General features: G+C 35.8%; 1 protein-coding gene across 1 annotated transcript in view; it reads left to right on the top strand.

Moving 5' to 3' along the window:
* Window positions 1-78: 78 nt before the first annotated feature.
* RAB11FIP2 (RAB11 family interacting protein 2) overlaps window positions 79-20,631 on the top strand; it is a 39,707-nt gene continuing 19,154 nt past the window's right edge. The window contains exons 1-3 of the mRNA XM_017871273.1: window positions 79-961; window positions 6,260-6,702; window positions 7,382-7,850. Coding sequence (XP_017726762.1) covers window positions 609-961; window positions 6,260-6,702; window positions 7,382-7,850 — 1,265 coding nt within the window. The 5' untranslated portion in view covers window positions 79-608. The remainder of the gene's footprint in view (window positions 962-6,259; window positions 6,703-7,381; window positions 7,851-20,631) is intronic.

Genomic DNA, 20,631 nt, shown 5'->3' with positions numbered 1-20,631 from the left:
GCCTCCACTCCACCCCGGTTACCCGCCCCGCCCGAGAGGAGGAGCTGAGGCGAGGGGGAGGAGGAGGAGGGAGAGGTTTGCTAGAGGGAGCGAGGCCGCGTTTACCGCCGGCGGTTCGTACTACCGGGGTCGGGAGGAGGAGCCGGGCCGGGCCCGTGGACGAACGCCGGGCGGGCGGGAGGCGCGGAGGCAGCGGAGGCTGCGCGGCCGCAAGGAGGCAGGCGGGAGGCCAGGGGTGCAGAATTGGGGCGGGGGGCTCCCTGCACCCCCACAGCCCTCCGCCCAGGTACCGGTGGCCAGGCCTCACGTGCCCGCAGGCCTGGGGAAGGTGGAGACAGGAGCGGGGGTCCGCGCAGAGGCCTGCACGGCGCGGCCAGGTGATGGTGGGCCTGTGTGTTTCTCCAGACGAAAGGGGACCCCCGGAGCGGCCGTGCCCCTGGGCTGCCCCAGCGAAGCGTTTTGACATCAGCCATAGGGAAGTCGGGGAGCCCTGAGCCTGCCTGTCTCCGTTAAGTGCCCTTAGGATGCTGTGATTAAGGAATTAGGCTCTCCCTCCGGGAGGGGCACTGCCTGTGCTTGTGAACTCGGATGCAGAGAAACAGGACAGGATGATGCTGTCCGAGCAAGCCCAAAAGTGGTTTCCAACCCACGTGCAGGTCACAGTGCTCCAAGCCAAAGATCTGAAGCCAAAAGGCAAAAGTGGCACCAATGACACATACACTATAATTCAACTGGGCAAGGAAAAGTACTCCACCTCTGTAGCTGAGAAAACCCTTGAGCCAGTTTGGAAGGAGGAGGCCTCTTTCGAGCTACCTGGATTGCTAATGCAGGGAAATCCAGAGAAATACATTCTTTTCCTTATAGTTATGCACAGGTCCCTGGTGGGTCTGGATAAATTTTTAGGGCAGGTGGCAATCAATCTCAATGACATCTTTGAGGACAAACAAAGAAGGAAAACAGAGTAAGTTATGTAATTGATTTTGAATTTGGGGAGTTTATGTCTTATTTATGGTTTTCTGTTCTTGGAAGTTATCCGTGTACTTCGGGCGTTGGTTTTTGGATTGAAATATGATCCAGTTTTAAGCACCGTATTTGCATGAATCTGAAGTAAAAGTAGCACTCGTGATGAAATATTTTTTAAATGGAATCATTAATGATCCCTTATTCTTTCTGTTAGAGGTAAACATCTGTCAAATAATTGAATATTTTGTGGTGGATTTTAAGTAAGTTAACATTGTTTCAGTAAAAGAGGACTGGATCACAGTATTGACCAACGAGAACTTCATATAAATTGTTATGGATTTTAAACGTTACGATTATCAGTGAAATGGAAGATCAGAAATTAAATCTAGCAATGTAATGTTGATGTGTCGCACTTTGTAGCTGTCGAAAGATAAATTACCAGATTTAGAACTCAGTATTTCATTTCAGCGTTATAAACACAGCCTTCATTTTAGCTCCGTCATTTTTCGAGGTCAGTACGCCTTGATGGGAGTCTATACCTGTTAAAAAAAAAAAAAGTTTTAAAAGTATGTACAAACATATTCAACTTCGAATGCACTAACATTTTCCTTTGAATTTGCAATTACATCAGAGTTATTGTATTAATTCAGAATTGGTTTTCCAAAGCTATTGTGTTTAGACCATACTAAATGCTGTAGAATTGGAGAGAATGATAAATTTTTGTGATGAAATGATTTGATGACATCTTCAGTGGCCTTTTCAGTATGACTGTTGAGCTTGAGTTAGATATATTTTAATTTTAAAAATCATAATATAAATTAACACTAGGATATTGTGTCTTAAATTGAAAAAAAATATATGCTTTTAGAGGTAGGTATATTCACCCCTTCCATAAACTTAAAAGGACATTATATTAATGAAATTAGTGGGAGAAAAATACTGGTTGAACTTCTAAGAGTACTTTCCATTTCCAAAATAGTGTGGGTGTTTCGTTCAGTTATAACTGAATTTATTTACTGTTTAAAAAACTTTCTTATAATGATATTTTTCTTGAAGTTTATGTGAATTCTTTACATTTTAAAACAACTATCTCTTGTATACATTTCTGCCCTCAGCCTTCTCTTGATTGGAGTCTGTTTCATTTCAAATCAGGTCTTTACCTAAGATTTAATATATGTAGAGTAAAAGTGTAGAGAGATCAGAAATACTAGGAATGCAGGAGGAAAAATGGTACTATTTAATTGAGATGAAAATATTTTAGAAGGAGAGAAAAAGTTTTTTTTTTTTAAGTGTAAAGTTTAATATATATCAATGATTTGAATAATAAAATTATTTGATACCTAAAGAGTGGCATTCAGTTTCCTCCAAGGGATTCTTTATCAAATTGAAAGTGAAAAATGGATAATTACCAAATAATCTGTTTCAAATTGCCAATTTTGGGTGACAGTAAATATTTAACATGTTTTGAATGTAAACTATTAAGTATATTGCACGTTCAAATTCCTCACTTCATTTATGGTACTTTAATATTCATGGATCATGTATTTCAGGCCTTCTCTGAAACATAAATTTTCCTAGTGAAAGTAGGCCCAAATGTGAACCCACGGAGTCTGAGGATGAAATAACCTTTTACAGTTTCTTCTTGTTTTACTCCTAGTCCTGGGCAACATCACAGTTACAATACATTTGCTGTGAGCAATACTCTAATATTGTGGTCTCTCCTTACAGAAATTCTGTACTGGCTATTATATAAAATTGATTAGAACTTAGGGGAAAAATGCTTTTAAATGTTATCAACAGGGTTTGTGATGTTTTTGCATTCAAAGTGATTTTCATATGTTATTAAACCCTTAACATTTTATTTGTGGATAGATGGGGACCATGTATTTGATGAGGTATCTTTATTGGTAATATTTCTGGTTTTTTAATATATTTAATAGCTTCCTTTTCTAGCACAGCTGTACCTGTGGCCCAGTAAGAGACAGACTTGAGCCACTGGTATATTGCAAGAAAGATATTTAATATTCTGCACATTGCTAAACCTTGTCAGCATATTCCCAAGTGCTTTTAGAAAACTGTTTTTAGTGATGAGGACTACCAGCTGACTTAGAAGTCCTATGAAACTGCTGGGTGTGACACTTTTTACATTTTGATACTGAAGACGTATGTTTACAGTTTGTCTTCCAGTTGTGTCATAATAGGTAAAGAAGTATGACAACTAAAATTATTACTTTACTTATTTTCTTACCTTGAAAATAATTTTTTTTTTCCTCTCTCTCTTAAGGAATGGGGGAAAAGGCCTGAGCCAGAACCCTTTGAGTGGGCCTGGGAAGAGAACTTCTGTATCTCCTCCTTTAGAGGATGTCTGGGTTGGTTCTGGCGTGAGATTTAAAGAAATAATACGATGTTTAGTAATAGAATGTTAAAATCGTTGACGCTGTTACATAATATCCATTGATTTTTTTACAAAAGAAGTAGGTGATGTTGACTTTTTTTTTTTTCAATGCTCATGAAGAGTAATAACTAGAGTCTCTAGAGTTAGCTATGACTCAAACATAGGCAGATTTTAGGATGTGTGTGTGTCTCAGCGGTGCACCTGTGTCCTGGCCTCTGGCACCTTTACTGCCAATTTTGTCCCATTTCTGACCACACAGCACCAATTGCTTGGGAATAGTTCCCACATGTGTGCTGGTTTTTGAACATGGACCTCTGCCCACTAAAAATTGAACAGAGGCCATGTACAGTTTAAATCCAGTACTCCAGAGGTGAAAAAAAGTCAGCTAGTCCAGTAAGCTCCAAATGCTGTGTCTTCATTTTATCTTTCTGAAGACTGGAAAAACAAGTGCTGTCTCCGAAATGATTCGTGAAGATCTCATTAAGACTTCCCTATTACATCATTTTCAAAACAAAGCAACTAAAGTTATTTGTCATTGCTACATTTTCTATGAGTATGTTTGTAAAAGTTCTTTGTAGTTTTTTTCGGGGGGTGGGGAGTGGACATTATAGTGTATTTACACTTTGTAATCAAATACTGATTTGCTTTATTCAGGTTTACACAGGTCTTTACAGTTCCCTACTAAAAAACAAGACAATATAAAACACACACACATACACACACACACACACACACACACACACAGAGTTGTAGCTTGCTTGTAAGAGTATAGTTCTAGAAATAAAAATTGAATAAACATTTAATGCAAGGCAGACTGCCTTCCAGGAGCTTGTACTCTAGCAATACAAAATTTGCATTGTCTTTCTCCTCAGCTCTCATGTCTCCTGATTAAATACAGTGTCTTGCAGAATGTGCCAGCCATGTGGTTAACCTTATTAACGTATGCGGTTCATCAAATAAGAAAGAGCTTCTATTTTCCTGCAGATGTTATTCATCAACTTTAGATTTTTTTTCCTTACTGACTTTAATCTGACATTGGGAAGTTACATATCATTCCGTGTGCCTCAATTTCCTCATCTATGAAATAAAGATGTTAAAGTAGATGATTTATTGGTCTTATTTCTAAAATTCTATAATTTTCCACTACCTCACTGCCTTCGATTTTGGGGGTAATGATTTTTTTTTAACTCATATTTGCTTTGTTACATACATGCTCGTTTTTGTTTGCATATTTTTGGTACATTTTTTGCAAAGTATATTCACCTACATTCTATAAAACCTGAGGTACTACAGAGTATTTCTGAGATACTGTTCATCAGATGTGTTTCTCTCCCTATTGAAAATGGCTGTGTTTGCCAAAACTTGGAGGTAACTGGGTGTATAATCTACTTCATTTCCAGGCTTTTTGAGTGCTCAATTGTATGTTATTTAAAGTTGCCTATTTCACAGAGTTTATTGCTGTCATTTCTTATTTCTAGCCCCTGTTTCTTCAGATTTTACCATTTGCCTTACATAAGGAATTTTCTCAAAGTCTCAAGCTAATGCCATTTAAAAATAGTGATATTCTAAGAAATGGCTAGTGTTGATGCAACTATATCTGAATTGATTGAATTGCTCCAATTTAGTTAATCAAGAAAATATTTTTCTTCGGTGTTACTTGCTAAGATGTAGCTGGTATTTATATCATGTGCTAGTTCTCTGTTCTTCCTGGAAGACCTGTGAACCAGTGTTTCAACTTGATATACAGTAAATGTAATCTTCTCCTGGCATATCCAGTTGGTAACAATGAGAGAAAGAACTAATGTAAAATTAGATCAGAGTTCCTTTGTAGCTAAGAAAATTTGTTACACTCGATTAGAGCTATATTTAAATAATAACCTGTGTACAGGAATGGATATTATGCCTCATTGCTAAGTTACATGAAAACATTGTAGAAACTCTTTCAGGCTTGATTTTGTAGTTTTATTGGCTGTTTTCCCATAGAATGACCACTTGTGACATGGGCAACTGGAGAATTTCTCATGGATAAAAATACTATAAAACCAAAATATTGCTTCTTGTACATCATTTAAATATAGATAGTGCCATACATTGAAGTGATTAAAATATAAGATTTGGCTTCATTTACAAAATATTTTTTATTTGGTATTGTCACAGTAGCAATAGTAAAATGAAGCAAATAGATTCAACAGAAAGCATTTTAGGTTTTTTTTCCTTTTGAAACTTTCACAAGATTTATTTTTTGTCACTTCTTGCATTTTACTTGTTTTGCATATTTTATTCAGGAATAGGCTTTGATCCATTGTATATCAATCTAAGTGACATCATATGCTGTTTTAATGATTAGCAAGCTGTATGTAGTGATCTCCAATGTTAACAAAATTCTTTTGCTACTTTTACATAAGTAGTATTTTGGGATAGGGCCAAGTATTTATTACTGTATTAAAATGTCATCAGTATTCATTTTATAATGCTCAAAAATAATTTGTATTGGTGAATTCTTTCAAAGTCTCTGCCTCAGTGTCTTTTAATGTTAAAAAAAAAAATGTCCTTAGGCCATGAGCAACACTTAGTCTCATATGGAAAACTTTTAGCATTGATAAGAATTTTGATGATGAGTGATTTTCAAATCAGAAAAGAAAAGATTATCTAAAAACATTTTCAAACTTGCTAAAGACCTATTCATTTCTTCAGTATATGTTACATCACAGAGGCAATGATCAGTTTTTTAAACTAAACAATGAGTAAAGCCCGAAATACTGTGGCTGACAGATTCTTGTTCAGGGCTTAGGCTGCCTTGATGTATAGTTACTTTACCTAAAAGGCTATTTGTATGTAACAGAACTCAGTATCCTCTCTTCATTATGTGTTACAGCCCATTTTTATTTTCTTCTCTTTAAGGTGGTTTAGATTAGAATCCAAACAAGGAAAACGAATCAAAAACAGAGGTGAGATAAAGGTCAATATTCAGTTTATGAGGAACAATATGACCGCAAGTATGTTTGACTTATCAATGAAGGACAAAACCAGATCTCCTTTTGCAAAGTTAAAAGATAAGATGAAGGGTAGAAAAAATGATGGAACATTTTCTGATACGTCTTCTGCAATCATTCCGAGTACTCACATGCCTGATGCCAATAGTGAATTTTCAAGTGGTGAAATACAGATGAAATCCAAACCAAAAAAGCCTTTTCTTTTGGGTCCTCAGCGACTCTCGTCAGCGCATTCAATGTCCGATTTATCTGGGTCCCATATGTCTTCTGAGAAACTGAAGACTGGCACCATAGGTCAAACACATCTTCTTGGACACCAGTTAGATTCCTTTGGAACAGTTCCAGAAAGTGGTAAGTGCCACATTCTTGTGTCCTCATTGGTCTGAACTACCCTTTTAGTTTTTAAAGTTTAATTCCTAAATTTAGTAAATAAAATAACAGTTGCTTTGTAGTATTTTCCAAATTTTGCCGTTCATCAAATATTGAGTACCTACTGTTCCTCAAATTGGTAAGTTCCTTGAAGGCAGAGCTTGTCTGCATTTATATTTATATTATTAGATGATAATAAAATGAGTGCCAGTTTCCTTTTACGGCCTGGCTGCCTGTTTTACTGCCGTTTCTACTATCTCAAAACCCTGAGCGTAAATGAATGTTCATTTCATCATAAAGTCCCTAGAAGAAAACTTTTATGTTCAGAAGTAAGAAAGTAAATTTAATGCTAGTGAAAAAGTCTGAGAATTGTTAGCATTATCATGCCAACCAGAACCTCTAGTTTTGACATCATAGTTTATATGATTGTGAACTGACTACATTACTAATGGTCTAGCAATATGCTAATTGTTATTAGCCTCGATGCTTCAGACTGCTACACCTTAGCATTTTAAGATTGTTTTCCTTGATTTTTTGAAGGTTAATACGTTTAAGTAGCTAATTGCTCTCGTTCGAAAAGCAGCAGAATGCACACAGAATGGGTCAAATAGTGTGATGTAATGTGTCACTGATTATGTACTAACTACAAAATTGTTTGTAGGGAGTCTCAAATCTCCACACAGAAGAACATTAAGCTTTGATACTTCTAAAATGAACCAACCTGACAGCATTGTGGATGAAGGGGAATTGTGTTTCGGAAGACAAAATGACCCATTTACAAATGTGACTGCTTCATTACCCCAAAAATTTGCAACACTGCCAAGGAAGAAAAATCCATTTGAAGAAAGCAGTGAAACATGGGACAGCAGCATGAATTTATTTTCAAAACCAATTGAAATAAGAAAAGAAAATAAAAGAGAGAAAAGGGAGAAAGTTAGCCTGTTTGAAAGAGTGACTGGAAAAAAAGATAGCAGAAGATCTGATAAACTTAACAATGGGGGATCTGATAGCCCTTGTGACTTGAAATCACCTAATGCATTTAGTGAAAATCGCCAGGACTATTTTGATTATGAGTCAACCAATCCATTTACAGCAAAATTCAGGGCTTCAAATATAATGCCATCTTCAAGGTAAGCTTAATATGGGGGAAGTTCTACTATTTGGGAAAATCTTGTACTTGAAATATCAAATATTTCTTTTAAATACTAGAATATTTTCAAGTCATTTTATTTTATTTGGAAAGCATTTTATTTCTATAATTATAGAGCCAGGCAATGTTGCATATATTTTTGGAACTGAACTTTTTTATCTGAAGAGGATAAAAGACTCTTATTCTCTATCCTGGTCTACTTCCACTTACGTGAGCCAGAAACTCACCAAAACTTAGAGAGAAAACCACGTGGCTTGTGATGAGACAAGGCGAGAGTAAATTGCCCGTGGGTATTAGTTCAAGCCAGAAATTTCAGTGATAAGTTTCTAGGGATTCGTTCATGGGCTATCTGGAAAGGACCAACAGCAGCCCATGTGCTATTCTTTAAGAAATACCAGCTTCAGTATTAATGGCTTTCCTAATAGATGTTAATTATCTTTATTAAATGGCTATTTAGAAGTGGTTTTTATTTGAGAATGCTTGTTATTGGAATTCAGTGACCCTCATGGGTTTTGTAGGTACACCCAAGGGATCTATATGATGATTTGTAGTCAGAAATAATCACTCATGAGAAAGATTGGATTTTCCAGTTTTGAGTTTTCAGTTATATGTGTAATGGTGCTTTTCTTATTCCTTAGTATATCTAAATTTATATCTATCTGTCTATCTAAATTTAAATCTATATATAAATTTATATCTACATATATAGATATAAATGTAGATATGCTAAGGAATAAATTTAAATATGGTTATGGATTTTACAGAAGTAAATGATAAAATAGCTGATTAAGGAAACCTCAAGCAAAGAAAAGGTAAATTTATTCACATCTTGAGTGTAGTTGGCCCCGCATATTTGCAGGTTCTGCATTTTTGGATTCAATCAACCATGGATTGAAAATATTTTAAAAAATAAATAAGAAATAACAATATAGTCATTAAAAGATAATGCAGATTTAAAAAATGGTACAGTGTAACAACTATTTACATAGATCTACATTGTATTAGGTATTATAAGTAATCTAGAGATAATTTAAAAAATATGGGAGTTGGTGTATATGTGCAAATACTGTATGTACCATTTTGTATAGGGGACTTTTGAATGTCCCTGGATTTTGGTATCCTCCGAGTGCTGGAACCAATCTCTCTCAGATACTGAGAGATGACGTAATTATCTTGGAAGAGCATGCTAGAATGTTTACCACGTAATAGAAGATTTTCTTCAAGAAAATAATATAGAGTGTACAGATCTGAATGGGAATACTGGCTTAGAAGTGCTATGACCTCCACAAAACTCAGTGTCTCCATCTTTGAAACAAGGAAATAATCCCACTTGATAGGATTCAGTGAGGATAACTGATACTATATGTAAAGTACATAATACAAAGCCAGGCCCCAAATAGGGAATCCATAAATGGTGACTACAATTATGTTTGATGTGTTGTCATGTTATATTTTACTAAAATCAGTGCTTGGTTTTGTCCCACTAGAAACAGCAAATAGAGTATTAACAATCAATCACACTTTTAGGCTATGCCCTCTCACCTCTCTTATGTATCTTCCATGATATTTTAACAACTTGCATTTAAAGTTTTCAAAGTGAACTGTACTTTTTTGTTTTCTTTTACCTATAAATGGATATTTGCTGTGGTTTAAAAGAGTATTCAGTTCTGTTTACAGACCATACTCCAGAAAATAACATTTTATCATGATACCAATATTTTATTGAGTTGATAGTTTTGATATGCCATTCAAAAATATTTTGGTATTTTACATACTGTACTTCACATATTACATTAAATCTTATATGGGTAAATAGAAATATATTTGCTTCTTTCCGCCTTTACTCAACTTTTTTTACAGAAGGTTGTTGGAAACAACTGTCCGAGATAACTTGGATATTGGGCAATTTAACTAATTTTAGAGTCAAAGAAAAGCAAGAAAATGGGAAATGGTAGGAAAATAATGTTTTTACATTATGGGCGCATATGAAAAAAAAAAAAAAAAGCTTATTGAGTATTCTTAAATCTTTAATTGCCCTGTATTTGAGCTGTTTGTGTGGGCTCTTACGGGTTTTAAAAGTGCGTGTGGCATTTTGACACATCTAGGCTTTGTCTTCAGTTACTTTATTATTGGCTGTTTCTGTCAAAATTAGAGCTGTTTTATGATGTATAAAATGATTGCAAATATGTAAAAAAAATAGTTTCGCTTTATGACTTTCTGTTCTTCATATTTATGAGATACCAGATATGAGGACAGAACATTTGTAGATTCCTAGGAAGTTACTCTTTTTGCATCACAAACCATCCGTGTGGTAAATGTAAAACATTTGCAGTAAAGGGGTGGTTCTAGTTAATCTTATAAAAAAGAAGAATTGAATATAAATAGACCCAAGAAGAGTGTGCAGTTCACACTTTTGGCAAGCAGCTTTATCTTGAGTGGAATTTGGGAGGATATTGCCCAGGTAGCATTGTCTTTATGTAACAGTATATTTCTATTTTTCCTCCCAGTATCAACCCTCAGCTATCTGGGACATTTTAAATTTCACACATTAACATCCTAACCAAATGCACTTTTGGAGCTAGGGACTCACATCAGCAAGACACGTGCTGTGAATTTTTTTCAGGAGTGCTCAATAGACTTATTTACAGTTTCCTGGACTCTTGTGGCCAGTGTTTGTGAGAATGCTGAACAAGGTTAAGGGTAAAATACGTAGCTATGGAACTGCATTTTCTTCTTGGTGAGTGAACTGGCTCACTTGCAGGTACCTAGGAACCATATTGTTACCCTCTGGTTGAATAATGTATATGATTAAAACTGGAAAATTTTCTTTATGCCCCAAATTTTAAAATGTACTAAGGCACACTTTTTTTAGAAGTTAGACTTTTTATTCCTTAGTGTTAAGTAAAATCCACCTGAAGAAAGCACTTTGGAAACCACAAAAAATACCACATTTTGATTCTGTCCTTGGAATAGGTCCCATAGTTTTACATAAAACTGATAGAGGAAATTAGGCATTATCTTGGGTTACTTCAGCAAAGAGCAGGGCTCTTTGAAACACTTTTCCCCAAAGTTACTAATTTGCAGTCTCTTACATGCCCCTATTTCTTTGAAGCGTTTCCTGTTCTTGTAGGGAGGAGTAGTTGTTCCCTCTGCTGCAGCATTTTCTTACGTAAGTCTTGTCTTCTGTGGGAATGGCATTGTTCACTAATAGCTTAGTCTCACTTTTCTTACCCACTACCGTGAAGAGGTTGAGAGCAGGGTCTGCATTTCATTCCTCTTTTTGCCCTTAGTCTCCAGTATGATGCTTGGTAGGTAGTATTAGATATTTTGAATAAACGCAAACAGTATAGCAGACCAGTTTCCTAATGCACACAGTATAGCAGAACAGTTTCCTGAAATGCCACTCTCATTCCGTTAGCCTCCTGCTTTCAGCCCTGCTGGCCTGGGCTGTGAAGATCTTTCTAATAGACTGAAAACAGATCCATAAAGCCAGATGTATGCGTTTTTATGTACAACTAAACATTGTTAAAAATCTAAAGTTTTAAAGGATTACTAAAATTTAATATTCAGTCTAAATAGCACATGTCTGGAGTCTATTAAGAACTGTGTATTAGGGTAGGTTGTCAGCTGTAATAACCACAGGTATCAGTGGCTTATCACAGCAGAAGTTTATTGCTCACTCTTGTCACAAAGCAGTTCACTGGGATGGTGATAGGAAAAGTGAGTGCTTTGCTCTGTGCATTCATCTGGCTCTGCACAATCTCTCAGGAAGCAGGCTTCTTTCTTCTTGTGATGCCACCATTTAACACATGGCCTCCAAGATCCTTGCAGCAGGGTAGGAGAGAGAGGATCAAAGGAGGGTCATTTCTGTGTGCTAGGCCTAGTGCAGTATGCGTTACTTCCACATACGTCCCATTGGCCAGAGCTCACCCATGCCCCAACCTCACTGCAACCTGTGACGAACTGTGACTTAGCTGTATACCTAGAAGGAAGCTGAATTGGGTTTAGTGAGCTTACAATATTGTGTGTACCATTGATGCCAAATCAGCTTGCTACTAAGAAGTCGGGATGCTGTCCAACACTGGCATGCTGCAAAACTCCTACGACACATATACAGTAAGTAGAGTTGGAATTCTTGTAATCTTCAGGAGAATGTTTTCTCAGTTTATTATTGGTACTAAGTTGTTTGTATGTTAAAATTGCTACTCGTCTTGCTTTTGAATTGTAAGTCACAGGTTGTTTAGCATCATCAGTAACAACTAATTTTTTTTCATGATTTATCAAATAAATTGTCAACTAATTTATCATATGGTTTATCCCACAATTTGCAAAGTAATCCTTTTTTTATCAGCATTATATCATTTGCCAAAAATAAATATGCCTGATTGTTTGTTATACTATTGTAAATTTGTTCACAACAAATTATCTTCTAATATATTATAAATAATATAACAAATAATAAATTATAAATAATGTTATCACCAGGCTATTTTTTCACTTAAAAGTAGAAATGATGGGTGTGTGTCTTCACCAAGCCAAATTTGTTCATTTCTTTTCTTTTCTTTTTTTTGGCTAGGACATAGCAAATTCTGGCTTATTTAAGAGTTCATGGAAGAGATGTATACCACTTTCAGGTCTGGCCCATGGAATGTCCTCTTAACACTATCCTCCATTTTGCCTCTTCCTCCATATCCTGGACCAGGGATTCGCAAACTAAGCTTGGAGGCCAAATCTGGCTTACTACCAGTTTTTGTAAAGTTTTGTTTGAGCACAGCCACTTTATGGTCATTATTGTGTACAGTGGTAGCATTGAGTAGTTGTGACAGAGACCATATGGCCCACAAAGCTAAAAATATTTATTGTTTGGGCTTTACAGAAATACTTTGCTGACCCCTGCAGTAGCTGAATAGAGAGGATCTTTGAGATGGGCAGAGCTGTAAGTCGGAGCAGCCTGGGTCTCTGCATGCAAGTGGAAGGCCCACCTGACCAGGAATAGCCAAGTGGCCCTTGTCCAAATGATAAATTCACAGGATATAAGTTACTGAGATTTATATATGTATTTATTACAGCACTTAGCATTATTTATCCTACTGAGGAGGGCACATGAGCTGTGGTACCTTTTGTTGTGTTTAAGAAAACCCTAGTCAAAAAAGTTTAAGAACCACTGATTTGCAACACCAAATCCAAACTCCTCTTTCTAACTTTCTAAGGCTTACTGTATGTTAGGCTTTTCTTAACCTTTCAAGTTTTCTTTTAGTCTTCCTCACCAACCTGTTGTAGGTAAGTTAATTTCCTTACTGCATGTCTCTACACTGAGGTCCTTGTAAGCCATGCCATCTTCATTCCTGGGCTCAATTGTGGGGTGCACGCTCAGCTTATCTCTGAGTGTTCTTTTTTGAGTAACAACCTCGTGTTTCCCTTTGGATTTCTGCTGATACAGAAGAAGTAATTACTATACAATGTTTATTGTGCCTAGGTCTTATATTAAGCTGTGTAAGCGTCTTAACAGTTGTGCAGAATCTTCTTTCTCGGGTGCACCACAGCACCTAGATTTGTGCATGACCTCAGTGCTGATCATCAAGGGCTCCTGGAGATTTTTTTTTTAAGCTGCCATTTGTTGGGCCTCCCCTCTGACTGAATTAGAATCTTGAGTGAGTGGGCCCTGAAATGAAAATCAGCATTTTAATAACTGCCCATTGACTATCAGGTTTAAAAATTGCTGATCTATGTTATATCACCTACAGTGGTGCCCCAATCTATGGGGATACATTCCAAGACCTCCAGTGGATTCCTGAAACCAGGCACAGTTCCGAACCCTATATATCCTATGCTTTCTTTTCTATACATGTATACCTATGATAAAGTTTAATTCATAAATTAGGCACAGTAAGAGAGTAACAATAATAATGAAATAGAACAATTACAACAATATGCCAGCATCACTCCTCTTGCACACTGGGGCCATTATTAAGTAAAATAAGGGCTACTCAAACACAAGCATTGTAATACTGCAATAGTCGACCTGATAGACGAGATGGCTACTAAGTAACTAATGGGCAGGCAGTGTAGACAGTGTGGTTACACTAAACAAAGGGACTGAACAAAGGGATGATTCACATCCCAGGCAGGACAGAATCGGATGGCCTACCACTTCATTAGGCTACTCAGAAGGACATGCAATTTAAAACTTAGGAATTATTTCTGGAATTTTCCATTTAATATTTTTGGACCGTGGTGGGTAACTGAAACCATGGAAAGCAAAACCACAGATAAGGGGGTGGGACTACTTTATTTCCTAAGCTTTCAGTAAGTATTCTTTGTGAATGGAGATCAGGAATTGTGCTGGCAAATGCATACTTATAAATTAGACAACTTAGTCATATTAGCTTTGCTTGCAGGTCCCTAAGGTAGAGGGTACAGTAAGGAAGTTAGCTTGGCTGAAACAGAGATGTGGTGGAAAGGAGTAAAAGATATGGCTGAATAGGTTAAACACACACACACACACACACACACACACACCCTAAATTATAGTGAACATTGAAGACCAGGCAGAAAAGTCTATTAAATATTTATGGCATCTATGGATGAATTGTTTCTCAGGATTGAGGTAAAACCTGAGAGTCAATAGTGATGAATGACACTTAAAAATATGCTTCTATTTGTATACTACCCATGGTAAATTGAGGAGAAATTCCACGATGTGTATTCTTTGAAGAAGGTGTAAGTTCCTTGAAAAAGTTCAGGATCACAGAAGTCCATCTACTGAAGGGAATTCTGCTTGAGAGTAAGATTTTCTCTCTGTTTGAGAGAAAATTGCTTATGTATGTCTTATTCTGAAATTTTTTTAAAAAACAATATAAGCCTACTACTCTGTGTGATGAGTTTCTGTTGTTTCATGTTAGAGGGGCAGCTGTTCGGAGAGTAATAATTTAATGGAAGTTATTTTTACCAGAGAATTTTGTTTGGGGACCGTCCTTCTATTTGTGACTCATACAAAGAACATGCTTTCACTCCATTATTTTCTGCTCTACTATAGTAGTTGCGAATGCCATATAGCAAATTCTTAGCTACTCTGGGATAACTAAGTGGTATGTTCTATAATATTATTTCTAGTATTAATTGATTTTACAAAAGCACATATTTCCATTTTTAATGTTTGGTGGAAGAGCCTGCCTACTTTTTAGCAGATGATCTCATGCCAAATAGTTATTTTTTAGGATGGTACAGAAATAGTATCTAAGATCCAGACTTGTAATGGCAGTGTGCCTTTCACTTTTGAGGTCAGGTCTACCTGATTCTCCCCCCTCTTCCTTCTTTCCTTCCTTAATGAGTCAATTCCTGTCTGTGTTTGTGTCATACCTTCCTTAGGAGGTGCAAAAAATTGGTTACCTAGAATGTGTATTTAAATGTGTTTCTAATTTTCACAAATCACCATAAGCTTGTAAGCATGTGGCCATTTATATGAAATTGTATAACATGTTCATTAAAAGTCAAAGACTGTTTACTGTAGAATTTACATTTTGATTTTTTAAAAGTATAGTAAATAAATGATCCTAAAGAAAGAGCCTATTGATAGTTTTAAACCTTCATTTTATAATGTCCCAATGGACTTTTTTTTCCTGAATGAGTTTAAATTTCAGTCGTTGGCATCATAAACCTTAATATGCAAAGGATTTGTTTTACTAGCAATATTTGTTTTTTGTTCATATTTGTCTAATATTAAAGATAATTTGCTTATTATTCATGGTAGGCTATAAATCTTTTACACACCTGAAAATTTGTGCCTTCATTTGTGAGACAGAAGACAAAACTTTTGAGATGATTTTAGACCCATTAATCCATTAGTGCCCAGAGATTTACAGAATGTGTCCAATGAAACAATGACTGAACACGAAATATGCAGTGTGATTAGTTCCCTTAACACTAACTAGAACTTTTATGTTTAACTCCCCAGATACTACTTGAAACTTTTTTACCCTTTGTCATCCTAATACTCATTATAATAGCCCTCATTAATTGGTGCATCTCCCAGTGGGTTAATTTGCAGATACCAGCCATGCCATCCTTGTGCTAACTCACTAATGCAAATTGATATTTATAGTCTTCAAAACTGAAAACAAAAAAAACTCTGTAACAAAAAAGACAAACTTTGCTGTTTTGTTTTGTTTTGTTTTCCCTCAAGAGAGAGATTGAGATATAGCAAGATTCTGAGAGAAAAGAAAACAGGCCAAAAAAATTCACAAAAACTACTGTAGGCTAATAAACTGATGTGAAAATTTCTCAATTTACAGCACTTGACAGGTGCTAAAAGAAAAGCATCTTTAATTTTAATGTGTTGTTAGGACCTCTTTAGAGAGACTGTACAAGTTATTAACAAGGTCCTCTGAGACAGGAGACGGGTAATTAACAAGACCTATGGAGATATAGTTTAGGTAATTAACGAGCTCTTAGGCACTGGACACAGGATAACACATAGCGAGTCCAATAGTTAAAGAGAACACGTTGTTATGATATGATCAAATATAAGATACAGCATGTAAGCCCTCTTGAGGTTTCTGATAGGAAAGTATTCAGATTGTGTTCCAGTGACCCCAGTGCACTGATTTTTGTAAATCAGTATGTAAGGTTTTTGGTTTAACTTTTAAGGTAGCATTTGAGAGAATTATTTTTAATTGCTGTTACATGTAGATTAATACTCTTTGCTAATTGCCATTAATGAACGTGTGTATTTTGAGAAAAATGCATTGGAAACACATCAGTTGTATGATTCTAAATTGTCTTAAACATTTATTTTCAGTTTATTTTTTTACCTGTGGCCTGCTGGTTAAAATTGCCTATTGCAAATTAACCTTGCTTTCCTTGTCTCCTTTAAAACAGTCAGGATCTAGGCCAGCGAGGAGACGCGGCCCTGGCACCAGTTTGGTTTTTACATGTTATGTCCAGGTTCCCAGTCATGCCCCTATGCTACCTTCAAGTCTGAGATTTTATATTCCCACCTTCAAATATTTGGTCCAGTTATTTCCTGTGTAAATCTGAAATTGCTGAAGTACGAATCTTTAGTTTTGGCTCAGAAAATTCCCACATTCAGCAAACAGTTATTAACAACATGTTATACTCTAAAGGTTAAGAATATAAAGAAGGCCCTTGCGAGGCTCCTGATTCATTCACTTACCTGCTGTCTCAGTAGTGCTACTGTAGCCCATCAGGATGATTTTTTTCTGAATTTCAGCTCTGCAAATCAAATGATACTTTCATTATTATTTTTGGAATATTTGCTGTATATAAGGAAATCATATTGTTGAGATATAAATCCTGCTCTGTGTGCTTGTAGAAAAAGGTGTGTAAATATTAGGGCTGAATTTCATATTAAGGGTTGGACATTGTATAGACACTGGGGAACCATGAAAATGTTGATTTGTAATATGATTGAATTACTGTCTTCTATCATGAAGTAGCTGTTGAGGACAGAGGATGGAAAAGGGAAGAAGGACTTGAGACAGGGAAACTAGTTAGGAAGTTACTATAATTGTTTTAGTGAGAGTTGATGGAGGTCGTTTGACAGTGAGGAGGGAAAAGAAGGGAACATCTTTGAGAAATATTTACCCATTATGGGACTTACCCATTCTGCTTTTGGATAGGGGACAATACGGGGACTAGTAAGGGAGAAGAGACAATAAAAACTATTCCAATGATATGTCTTCAGCTGGTGTCTTAAGTTTAATGAAATGCAGCATTTAAAAATCCATTTAATTTAGTACAACAATGTCAGGTCTATAGTCTTTGAATCAAACTTGGGATTGTAGTCTTGATAGAAAGGTTTGCATTTTTTCTTTTTGTTTTTTTAACGAGGTGCTATATTGTTTATTTTGGATTTTGTTGTTTTTTTTTAGAGACTAGGAATTAGGTGTTTTGAATTGTTTGAGACTAGCAAGTTAGCATGAAAACAGTAGCAGGTTTTGAAAGTTTGTTTTTCAACACTGAAACACTTTGGCTTCTTTGAACACAAGAGTGGAAATTTCAGTAACTGGTTGTGGATATATGCATTTAAAGTGTTTCTTTCCCCTTAGCATTGAAATTACTAAATATATTTCTCTCTGGTGGTTTTGGCTTGACCAAAGGGTTGTCTCCATTGGACGCTTTTTGTTAGTTTCTTGCTAAGAGGATAACTTCTGTTTCTTACATAATTAGCCTTCGCTTCTGTGGACACTACTTTTCCAGGCTTCTATGCTTAGAACATTTCCAGTTGGGCCACTATGATGATATCATCTGTGATTACTTTTTTCCCATGACAATAATGCTTTAACTTTTGAAATACAGGTAGCGTTCCTGTATATTTAATTTATGGTGGTGCTGTTACCTTGTAGCGGAGGTGTTTTAAATAGCTGCTGGTGATACAAATTAATTATGAAGTGATTTTTCTTACATGCATGTAACTGGTTTCTAAGACTATTAGGGTCCAGACATTTGACGTTTGTCTCTTTGAACTTTTAAGGATTAATTCTTGCTCTTTGATATGATGTATTAAATATATTGCTATATAATAAATACTTATAATATTAAAATGTTATTGTTATGTATTTAATATATTATACACCAAATAAAATGTTTTTATGTATTTTATATATTTAAGCTTAGAAATCTTGGATGAAAGTACTGATACCACTTTAAAAGCAATTAGGTGAATCAGCTTGGCCTTCTTAGAGTATACCTTAATTCAAATTGCTATTAAGAAAAATATGTTTAACAAATGTTGTGTGTAAAGCTCTGCTAGGGTTGGGGAGGTATGGGGGATGACAGTCCTAACCACACCAGCTATGGAGAGGGATGTGTAAGAAATAACCTATAATCAAAGCAGAATAAACTGTGTTAAACAGAAGTACATGGAGTTTACTGTGGAAAGGTGGACAAAAGAGCAGTTCAGTCTACTGGAAATTGGGAAGTGCTTCTTCAAAGGGGAGCACTTTGGGCTTGATCTTGACCATGGAACATCATTTTGTAAGTTGGGGCATGAGTAGATAGACAACTCTGTTTTAGTAAATGGCAGTAAAGCTCTTTTTGAAAATTATTAGATAAGTTTTGAAGGGATAATTTATAAAAAGTGACTAAATACTATTATATCGTTAGCTGTTTATTAACAGCTTAGTAATTTTACCATTTCTTTTTCTAGTTGGAGTCATGGAGCTATATTCTATGTCATTCCCTGACTGGTAGGTTCCTGAGGAAGTATGTTTGCTACTTTAGGCTACCAAGGAGCCAATTAGTGAGTGCGCTGCAGCAGCTCTGCATTAAGGATAATGAACTCTTTGTTGCGGAGCCCGGTATGGGAATGGGGGTGTTCCAGTTAATCACATATTTTATTTACTAGAGGTTTACAATGCATTTGTTTTGTAGAGACTTTTTGTCTTCAAAGAAATTAAATGCTCCAAATAATTAAAAATGAAAATCATACTGAACATAATTTAATATTTGACTCAAAGTACATTTGATTCACTTCTTTCAGTGAAAGGCTTTACAGTACAACATGAAAACACTGAGATACTAATAATAGGATATTCTGAAGGCAGTATAGGATAAGTATTAAGAGTTCAGATTTAGGAGTCAGGTCTGCGTTTGAGTCTCTCTTAGCCGTGTGGCCTTACTTAACCTTTCTACACCTCATTTTTCCAGCTGTAAAATGGAGATAATAACCTTGGTGTAGGACAGATTAAATAATGTCTTGTACAAAAAGTGCTGTGGGTAGTGTTTGACACACAGTGCATCCAGAAACGATAGCCCTTGCTATGATCTTAATATACAGCATCTACAGAATACTTAACAATCGCTTTAAATAAATTAGGTGGAATTTTTTTCCAAGTAATAATATCTTCTCATTTAAAAAAAAAACTTAAATAAAAGTAGAATTTAGAAGCCTCTGGTTTTCACCAACTGATAAAGGACATGCATTTGTCAGGAAGCAATAAACTTGATAGTTTTTCTAGTATCTTTCAAGACATATGTTCAGCAATAATCTTTGATGAGATAAAACTAAAACCACATTGAAATTAAGTAAAAGTTTTCTCTGTATTAAGTAGAAAATTCATAAGGCAAAGCTATTATAGTAAATATTGATATAAATAAAGTCTTATGTTCAGAAATTCTTTCATGGCACTAATAAGGATATCGCAGGGTAGATACCTAAGCTGTGGCTTTCCATTAAGGCATGGTGACAATTTCCTAAACTCAGATGGCTGAGCTCAAATTAAATTGTTAAAGAAGGCAGTTCAGACTGTGATAGTAGGAAAGATAAAGGCTGCTTATTGAAAACTCCTCAGAATATTTCAGTACTCTTTGGGAAAAGGGCAGTTGCCTTAGGAAATTCACACGGGCACTAATGTCTCTTCCAACGAAGATTTGGAGGTTGGCTCTTTTATTTCTATGTCAATGCAGGTGCCCTCTTTTCTCTGTTTTTCATCAGAAGTACAAGATTCTACTCTAGTAGCCTCTGAATTCAAGGTTCTTTAATATATCAGAAATAATATTCGTTGTATTTTTAATGTTTTGTCATCCTGGTTTTAAAAAATACATCTTTTTCACTTAACAGAAAAAAATACATAACCAAAAGTTGAATGTTAAATATTGTTAGACTGTCATCACATCATTTTATGGAATAATATCTCTTGTACTTACAGAGGTGGGTAAGATCTTTTAATATGAACTCTTTGTGCCTTCCATCTTTACACTACCAGACAGTATATATTAGGGTGACATTCTAAGATTCAGAT

Source organism: Rhinopithecus bieti, unplaced genomic scaffold, assembly GCF_001698545.2.
Source record: "Rhinopithecus bieti isolate Rb0 unplaced genomic scaffold, ASM169854v2 scaffold_5982, whole genome shotgun sequence".
NCBI classification, from domain to species: Eukaryota; Metazoa; Chordata; class Mammalia; order Primates; family Cercopithecidae; genus Rhinopithecus; species Rhinopithecus bieti.
This window is presented reverse-complemented; position numbering and strand designations above follow the sequence as displayed.